At 36.6% G+C, this 10090-nt stretch overlaps 1 protein-coding gene across 7 annotated transcripts in view; it reads right to left on the reverse strand.

Annotated features, from left to right (window-relative positions):
- RAPGEF6 (Rap guanine nucleotide exchange factor 6) overlaps positions 1 to 10090 on the reverse strand; it is a 266305-nt gene that overhangs the window by 120168 nt on the left and 136047 nt on the right. Inside the window, exon 1 of one of the 7 annotated variants that reach the window (XM_019506312.1) lies at positions 9575 to 10038. The exons of the other annotated variants lie outside the window; for them this stretch is intronic. Within the exon in view, the coding sequence (XP_019361857.1) occupies positions 9575 to 9721 (147 nt within the window). The 5' untranslated portion in view covers positions 9722 to 10038. Of the gene's footprint in view, positions 1 to 9574; positions 10039 to 10090 lie in introns of those variants that run through there. 7 annotated transcript variants of the gene reach the window in all.

Below are 10090 nucleotides of genomic sequence, written 5' to 3' on the forward strand. Positions count from 1 at the left end.
GGGGCGGGGCGGGGCTCTAAACATGTGGGGAAATTATCTATTCTTCTTATGTATCACCATTTGATATTTTTGCCATATTTGCTTCTATGAAGATCTGGGCTTTTGGCCAAAACGCATACCACTCAGAAACCCTACTGGGATGTCACAGGTCTATGACTTATGGAGTGCAATACAGGGAGAAAGGATAGCAAAGCTTAACCAAAGCTTCTGGCAACTCACAAACTCTTTTTAAATCTTGCATCAGGCTATGCCTCCAGCATATACCTAAAGCATCGGAAAATGTAACTTCCAATAGCTATACTGCGTGCAACCTCCGTCTCAAAAAGTATGTATAAATCCCAAGGACTGATACCAGATTTTATTGCACATATTCCTATTATCTCTTCTAGCAACACAGCTTCTCTCCATTGTAAAAGTTCCAACTACTTTAAACCGCTAATGTTAATGCATACATTTACACCATCAATGGTGTTCTTATTCACTAACCTTTGAGATTTAGATAATGCTACCGCTTAACCCCATTATAGCCAATTAAGGCAAACAATTTGCTACAATTTTAACAGCTAATGCTCAGAGAAGGAATTTAATTAAAATCAGACATATGACTGTATTTTATTTTTTTGTTAAATGATCTTCTTTGTTTGGTAAACTATCCCTTTTATGCTGATCTCTTAGTTCTCATCTCTCTGCTTTGGTAACTGTACCCTTTCATACTTCTTATCTCTAGACCACGTCTTATTTCCTCTGATGCCCTTATTTAATAATCTTTTTCACGTGTCTATTACTCCAAGTGAAAAATATCTGCCCGCATATCTTTATTTTTAGAATCTGAATTTTACATGTGATATCCCACAATCTCTGAACCCTGGCCATTCAAAAAGCCTTGGAAATGTGTGTTTTTAGAAAAAACAAAATTATATACAGTACATTTTCCATGTTCAACTGAAAATCTGAATTTGTTAAGGTGTGCCTTCAGTCAAAGTGTTATTTCATCTAGCATTGCAAGAATTTTTCATTTAATAACATATCACTAAATCTCAGATAAAATACTTCCAAGCACCAACCTACCTTGCCTGCTCATTCATTTTTTTCCTGGATTGCATCCAGAACAGATTCTGACGCAACATTCACAGCAAAGTGCTTATGACAGCAGTTCTACTCATGTTCTGGATGCATGTTTTACTCCTTAGATTTTGATGTTATCATAATCAATATCCAATGATTTTAAATGCTTTATAAAGAAAGACTCCACCATTTTAAAGGCACTCGCTAGAAAAGAATTTCCCAAAACACGTTATCCCGTTGCCCTTCATTTATAACAACAGAATCACCTGACTAATTTGGTCTGACACAGCAGAACCACTCTGGATTTATATTTCAAACCAATTATGCAGTGCTCTGTGCAGACTCATTTCTCACTAGTACTTCCATGCTCTTTGCTGGTGTATTTTGCCTGTTCCTTCAGCAAACTCTTCATTTAGGTATATTAATTGGACCATTAAATAATAGGCAATTATGTCCCTATTATTTCAAGTATAACTCCAATTTAGCAATTTTCATATTAATATGATAGATATATAATCAACTTCATCTTTTTAGTCCTACTATTTCCCACTGTTTTCTAGGAAAATGCCATTATTAGATGTGGTTCTGTGGTAGATATGTTCATATCTAGATATGATGTATGTTCATATTACTAGACCCTCTCTTGAATTGCATTCTTCCAGTTAAAATTAATGTTATATTTGTCCTCATAATACAGAAGCAGGTGGTCACTTATGAGTAAGTCAAGTAAAAAAAAAAAAAAAGAAAAGAAAAGAAAAGAAAAAGGGTCTATTTGCTTATTTCCTCTTTGTCCCCATTCAAAAATTGTGGGCAAGTCAAATGTTCTTGTTATCCTGCTAACTAATCTACCGCTTTCAACAACTGCTGACAAGAATCTAAGAAAAGCATTTTATTCCAGTTCACAGAAAGATGCCTGAACCTTTTCTGCATCTTCAAAGTCCACTTTTTTCAAAACTTTACCTAAATGAATTCACAGCTTATGTTTTTATTTACATGTGAACTACAACACAGTTTCCTGATCGCTTTCCAGGAAAAACCTTGCGATAGTATTCTCAAGGTCTCTCACCACCATCCTACGCTCCCCCTCCCACCAGCAAAAATCTTATCACGTTTTAGCTTTGCTTTTTCAAAGATGAAGGCTAGATAAATCAGCTACCTGGTACATGGGATTGCCCAAACAAAATATGCATGGTCCTAGCCACATTACATACACTGGCATCAATCACTGGCTGGCTGTACACATGACCCATTCGAAATAACATGACCTTCTGCTTCAGCTTTTAGGTCTACTTTTGAACAAAAGTAGTCTTCAAGGTTTTAAGTAATGATAGTTATCCTCACTTTCTCCTTGGTGAAAGACAAGTTATTCTCATTTAAATCCTTATGATAACTAACAAACAGTCACGTGTACCTAAGACCATGGTGCATATGCAGTAACAGGGGTTTTTTTGTTTTGTTTTATTTTTAACAAAGAAGTCAAATATTTGTCCATCTAACCTGCCCTAAAAATACTAGTAAAAGGCTATGAAGACCAGTAGTTTGAGCCACAGAAACACAGCACTTATGGAACTGCATATATATTTTTATACACTTAAATTTAAAAATCAAGAAATGCTACTAGCAAATATCTTGCAAACAAGTGCATCTTGGTATGGTTGATGAAACTCTGTGCACCCCTTCAAACAATTATAAACATACATGCATTAAAATTAAGGACCATGTCAGGTTTTATCCCCCCACGATCAAGGTATTCTTATGGAATTTCAAAGCTGTCCATATACTGTTAATCTACAGAGGCAGGACTCTTCAGTTACCAAAACGGATATACTGAGGGGGAAGGAGGGAGGGAACGATACAAAAAAAGTCAAAAGAAGGTGAACAAACAAACAGCAAAGCACTCAGGCTTTCCCAAGCCCAAGAAAGGTACGAACGCCAGCATTTGCTAAGCTCATAATTGCCTTTACAACATGTATGATCACCCATTTTTGAGGCTCTCACAAGTGATCCCTAGATAAAACGGGGTGAACAAAGTACAGAATTTCAAACTCGATTTGGCTGTTGGTTTAAACCCACCATAACAAGTAACTAACTTGATTGTATATGTTTAAATTAGATTGTTGCTATGTTCTAATTCATCTGCCATGCACATACACCTTAACATGGACATGGGCAAGCTTCAATCTCAGTGAAAGAAAAATTGCCAGTAAGTGTCAGTAAAAGCTCCAAAACACTTAACTGAGCGCTCCTGACATGCGCACGTTGTGCCTTCTTATGCTGAAGTAGTTGTCAGCTGACAGACATCAGCAGTCCTTTGGCTCATTTATACCTTAAATTTATTAACATAATACAACCAAGCAGGAAGTGCAAGGGGAATGATTCCCAGCTCAGTAGAAAATAAAAAACAAACAAACAGACAAACAAAAAAAACTTCTTTACTGGCTACTCTTGACCTTAAAAAAGTAATTGCATCACATGCTATAAGAACACAGTTATCTAAATATACTAAAATAAACTTAATGGCAAAATATATTAAAACTATTTTATAGGAAATCCAATAAAATTCTGAAAACTAAGTAACAGACAGCAATTTCTGTTTTTGAGACTGCTACTACAGCCACAATGTGTTCTAAACTTATATTTTTAGAAGGTGCACAAGAGTTGTATAATTTCTAATATTTATACACACACAACATGGGTATATTGCGGTGATAATCTCTCTTCAGGTATCCTTAAACTGCCACAATTTATCTTTTAAGTCTTAGCTCTGCTGATTGTAACACCCAAGTGACAAACAACTACAGCAATGCATCTAGCTACATATTTAAACACAAGACATATCATAATGCAAATAAAACAACCCTTCAAGTAACAGTGCCTTCAACATTTTCTCCCTTTATTGGAGGCTTGTCCTTTTGCCTAACGAAGACATCAAAGACCCTATGTGTAACGTGGTGGTTGAAATGCAAATCTCACATCTACATTTATTTATTGAAGAGATCAGTGCCTGTAATAATATGGATGTTATGATGAGTTCAAGACCACTTAAACAAAATTACACAAAAAGCAGGTTTAATACAAGGCTTTCTCTTTCAGAGAGGGGTCCAAAAAGGTGTTCAAATTGCCATTAACTTGTTATTTAGGATCAGGCTTTCACTGATATCTTGTTGTAAGCATCAGAACAACTATACTTTACTGCAACAAATGGCAACTACCTAAATACCTTGCCATTTTATTTTTTCATAAAATGATGAACAAAATTGCATAAACAAAGAAAACAGTTTTACAGAAATTAAGCAAAGCTGTTTTAAGGAACACAGTTCAGGTTGCAATATAAATGTAAATAAAGCAGAAATTTTCAGATGGTGGTCTATGGGGCACTTGAAGGTCACCTTCAAAAGTGTGTAGTGATGAACAGCGTAGATAATTAAATAGGGTCTTGCATGGTGCAGTATGCTCACAGTCAGTAAAAGCATCTGCTGATCCCTTGAGGAGGTGCTGTCAATAGAAACCAAGCAAGTGGGAGGTACAATTTCCTCTACCAAGAGCCAATTCTTCTCTTACAGGGGATAAGATAACAATACATTTCCAAAGAGCCAAACTCGTGAGGTGCTAAATTAAATGCCCAAAGATTGGAAAAAATCACAGAGAAGGATAGCAAGACTCAAAGCATCAGGGAGTGAGAAAGACAGGGCCATGCATGAAGCAAAGAGAGAGTGAGTATGATCAAAGCATGGGTTACATAGGAGACAGAAGAGATCCCAGCAAATGAAGGAAACTAGTGCTGAAATGAAGGGAGAGAAGACAGAGTGGGTTCAATTATACTCGCTGTATTAAAACAGTTTACAATGAAGAAATACTATTAAGGTCACAATTCCACGCTGGCAAATACACTATTTGGTAGAAGCCAGCCATGTAGTTAGCCATGCTTTGCATTTCTTCTGATTAGTTTAAAAAAAAAGTCACTACAAAGAGGCTTTCAACTTAGGCTCACAGAGTTGAATCCTGTGACCTTCTAGCACCCTCTCTATAGGATAGAGAGATGCTGTTGTCTTACTTGCTTTACCAATCGATGGGTAAACTAAGACAAAAAAGTACCTTGTCTCAGGTCCAACTATAAGACAGCAGCACAGAAACACAACCCAGTTCTCTGCTGTAACAGCCAGAAGCCACATTTCTCCCACCATAACATCAGAATTTGATGTTGCTGAGCTCACATTAAAGTAAAAAAGTGTTGTTAGATTTCATTGAAAAGGAAAGTGGAAGAGAACAGAGAAGCGTAATAAAAGGAAAATAAGCTATATTTCAATGATATATCAAGAATTTAATACGCCTAGGAAACATCTAGAATAGTAAATAAAACTTTCCTCTACCATTTGAACATTTTTTAGCTCTATATAAAACCAGTGAAAAAATTAACATCTTCCAGGACAGAATGCCATCCTCAAACAATTCTTCTTTAAAATATTACCTAACCACACAGTATCCATTCTCTCAGCATCTTCCTCCTCAGACCCTCATGTTACACACACGGTTACAATGCACACGCATGATAAGTAGGGATGCGTTTTACTGGCTAAAATTATTAGTGCATGCGTGTCATTTCTACTGGTGTGGAACCCCTTACGTCTAAATTAGGAACGTCAGAATTCAATCGAATAGCGACTTCAAAGTGTGTTAATACTTAAAAATCGAATACCAAAAAGCACATACACAAAGATATTTCAGTAGACACTGAGAAAGTTTTGATATACTTCCAAAAAGAATTACGAAAGGATTTAATATTTTATTTTTAATACTGGTTATTTAATATGATATAATTTGATAGAACAAAAATTGAACCTGACAATTTCCTCTAATGCCACTGCTTATATAAGCATTGGTGTTTCCAATACATAGGAAGCCACCTCACTCTCTTCCTTGAACTCCCTCCTTAAAATGCTCTTCTATCACAATTCCTACAAAAACAGTTACCTCACCATTGCCAAATTAGGTACGATGAGCACTGTTCAGCACGCTCTTCATAATCACTGTTTCTTAACGTTGCCTGAATCTGTTGTAGCCTGCTCTCATCCTTGCCTTAGAGCTGCAGGCGTCAACTTTTTGGCAGGCATGCCACAAAGTAAGCTTCGTACCCTCTACATGCACCACACCAACCCCCTTCCCCTGCCTGCTCTGTTGCTCTGCTTTCTGCTCTGTGCCCAATCTGTTGCGTGCCCCATACAGGTTGCCATCCCTACCTTAGAGTATAAAGGTCTTCAGGGCACAAGCCATCTCTTTCTTTTGTGGTTGCTTAATGCAATAGGGTCCTGATCCCCAACTGTACTGCTATGCACTACCAGCATACTAATAATAGCGGGATTAGATTTATATAAAATCATCTTCCTGCACAGAAGGGTGCCCTTTGGGCAGTCTGATACCTGCAGAATTTTAAGGAGTACTTTTTCTGACTCCGGTAAGAACTGATATGGAAGAAGGTGCTTCAATTCTCATTAAAACTACAAAAATTCACAATATTTGCTAAAAGATTGCCACAACTTCAACTGCATTAACCTACAAAAGGGAAACACTTTTATTTATTTTCCCCTTGTGATTACTAATTCAGTGCAACAGCCTGAACTTATTATTTTTTATTATTGTTCTATTCAGGTTCTCTTTATATACTCACCACAGTCATGGATACTTTGTGTATCTTATTTTTGATTAATCATGCGAAATATGACTTCAATTTGTTCTGATTAAATACAAGCAATGTAACACTACGGGGTCACATTTGGTATAACTATAATTACAGTTGAGTCAGCACTTCAATTATACATCTATTTTCCTATTCCTCAATTTAAAAGCAGCTTAATTTTGACAGATATTACCATGAGTTAAAGAGCTTTCTAAATTTAAACTTAAAAACCCTCTTTTTAATTTACTTTTAATCACTGAAAAAGTAAACAACAATTAAATTACCACTTTGGTAAGAGGCTACGAATTTCCTAGGCAAGAAACCTACAACTTCACTTCAGAAATCTACTGGATACAAAAAAAGTCATGCACTCAATATACACATTGGATTTATGAGACATTACAACCTGCCTGACATCTGATTCATCAGGTACCTGCCTGGCCTGACCTTTTACACTTTTCTTGCCTGCCCCCCCACTCCTTTTATACCTTTTGTCTTCCTAACTTCCAGCTATTTACTTTTTCACAGACAGCCTCTTTTCTACCTTGGAAAACCACTACAGTAGTCTCTCCCTTACTTACCTTCAGGTATTTTACCCCCATGGTTTCCTCCCTTGTTTCCCCTCTCTACCTTTTGTTTTCCTCATTTCTACCTATTCACATTCTCACTGACATCCTGCCAAACTTTTAGCTTCTCCCATTCCTTGGAGTCCCAGAACAGCAGAGACCGGCTATGCCTGAAGGGCCATTGCTCCCAAAAGCTTGCTAAGAACTTTTTTCCAACTACTCAGTTGGTCTAATAAAAGATGTTAGATCTGCCCAAAGAACCTTGACAGCCTGTGTCCTTAGACCAACAAAAACAGAGGCAAGAAAGGTCTTTAGTTGCAAAACAAAATCGCACAAAAATTGCATTTGGCCTTTTTTTTGTTTGAAAAAAATATATATTGAAACTAGCACCTTTAAAATTTGTAGAGTCAACTACTGTGTTTTAAATATTTATTGTGATAATATTCACTGTAAAAGGGAGAGACGTGCACTTCACAAAATACATCAAATACACAAAACAGCCTCAAAAGTTATAGTTCAGATGATCAGTATTTTTTGACCTTTGGTACTTTTTTCTTCATTGAAGCACAACATGGACGCTGACCAACTAAAAGAAATGCGAAGTCAAACTTTTAGTTGTGAACAGGTACATGTAATTGTCTCTACAGAACAGACTAGCAGGAGCTTACAAATATCATAAAGCTTGCATTATGATGCTAAAACCTTTTACAGAATTTTGTTCATATTGCTTAGTGACGGCACCCAAAATAACATTAGTACAGCCTTCTGGGTAGCACCAACAATGTTTATGCGAACATGCAACTGCCTTTGTAGGATCCAAATTTGTCCTAAAAAGCTTTTTAAACAAAAGCCTCTTTCCCTCTGGTGTCTTGGTTAGGCCTAGGCCCTTAAATACATAAATCTCAGTTGAAAGGCACAATATGACTAAGCATTTCACTTTTTATAAGAGACATTATTTATAAATGTCTTTTATTAATATAGTATGGGTCAGTCAAAGTTTCATAAACTGATCGTTTTCTCTTTAATACAAGCCAATTTGACGCAGAGTAAGTAAAATGAAGCAGACAATAAGAAATACATAGGCCAATGCATGTAAACTTGGGAACTACAGGACCCGAATTCTTGATATGCATAAGCAAAAGGTGGCCCGACTTTCAAATGAGGTGGGCACCTGCAGCTCTACTGATGTCACCTGGCTCAGGACCTCTGTAAGACTGGCCACAGGTGCCTGCGACTTGTGTGCCCAGTGTCAGGCACCTACACTTTAAAAATCTTGGCCCAAGGTTGGGTTTTATTTTAAAGAACAGTTAGTTTTTATTTGCCTTTTAAATGGCACAAAAATACAAAAAAAATATTCTATATGTTATAAAATATATGCAGCCCATTTGTATTGCTCTATACAGCCTGTCTGTATTGCTCCCTAGTGCACCTTCACACTTTGTTCATCCCTTAGAAGCTAAGCTCTTTGGGACAGTCACCCCGAGGGAAATCTTTGCTCCAATGAAGTCAAGGAAAAACTCCCACTGACTTGAATAGGACCAGACATTAGAATAATATTCTGAAAGAACGTTACCAAAATTTAAGAGCCAGACAAGCAGTATATTATTTTCTTTAAAGGTTTTACATGTGAAAGCCTGCTCAAGTAGTCTTGGTTTTTGTTACCTCCTTTAAAAGAAATAACCCCCACCATTGTTTCACATAAAAGCCACATCTTTAAATGCACATCCAAATAATTAATATCATTTGAAGTTGTTAATTATTACTACATAGCTCAGCTGCCGACTTAACTGACTCCCTAATATTAATTCTGAGAAACCAAGAACATAGCTTAATATAGCTCAAAAATTAAACCCATTAGCGGGCTAGAATATTGATACCTATCAAATTACCAATATGCCCAAGCACTCCTAGCCAAATCCTGCAGGTGTCATATTTCAGTAATACTCTTATTTGGCCTATACATCAAAGACCTAAATATGCAAGACCTGTGCATTAACAAAACAAGTGTTGTTGTGTTTTTTTTTTGTTTTACACATTCTGTTAAAATTCTAGGTTTTTAATATATTGCATGATATTAAGATTTCAAGTTCTCCCCCCATCCCTTTTGGAAATTAACTCACAAATTATTCTTATAGAACAGTTAGATTCCAGCACAACATCCAGATCAGCCCTAGGGATATTTTTTAAGTTTTTAAATCAAACATGGAAACAGTCCCACAGCTGGCAGTATGATTCAAGGAACACATATTAGTGATACAGTCTTACTTACTTTGGAGGCCCATGGCTGCAGACAGTTGGCATAACAGCGAACAAGAAAAGCCATTTCTTGGGCTGAGAAGGAAAGTTTCCTCTCAAACAAAAGCCACAGAGGAAAATTCTTTAGCAAAATCCTCAGTAGATTCTCCTCAAAAATCATAAACCAAAGCAGTGAACATACATGCTCACAACTTCTCAGGCGTGATTTTCACACTGATGAATTCAATTACAGCATCTACTATATCTCAGTATTTTTCAGTGTTGCAGTGAGTTAGCAGCAGCAGCAGCAGCAATTCCTATAAAAATGTTCCAGTTTTAACAAGCGCAGAAATGCAAAATCAAAACAATTTAGTATTCCTGACTTCAAATACAAATATCCACAGGCACCCCCAGGTATTAAGCATGGACCTGAAAAACGGTCCTACAAGGGAATTAATTCTGATGTGAATTAGAATTACAGGTTAACACAACATTATAGTAAAAGGTGAAACCTGAATTCTTCCACGTCTTCCCACACACACACACATAC

Source organism: Gavialis gangeticus, unplaced genomic scaffold, assembly GCF_001723915.1.
Source record: "Gavialis gangeticus isolate Ggan-Ray unplaced genomic scaffold, GavGan_comp1, whole genome shotgun sequence".
Classification (NCBI taxonomy): Eukaryota; Metazoa; Chordata; order Crocodylia; family Gavialidae; genus Gavialis; species Gavialis gangeticus.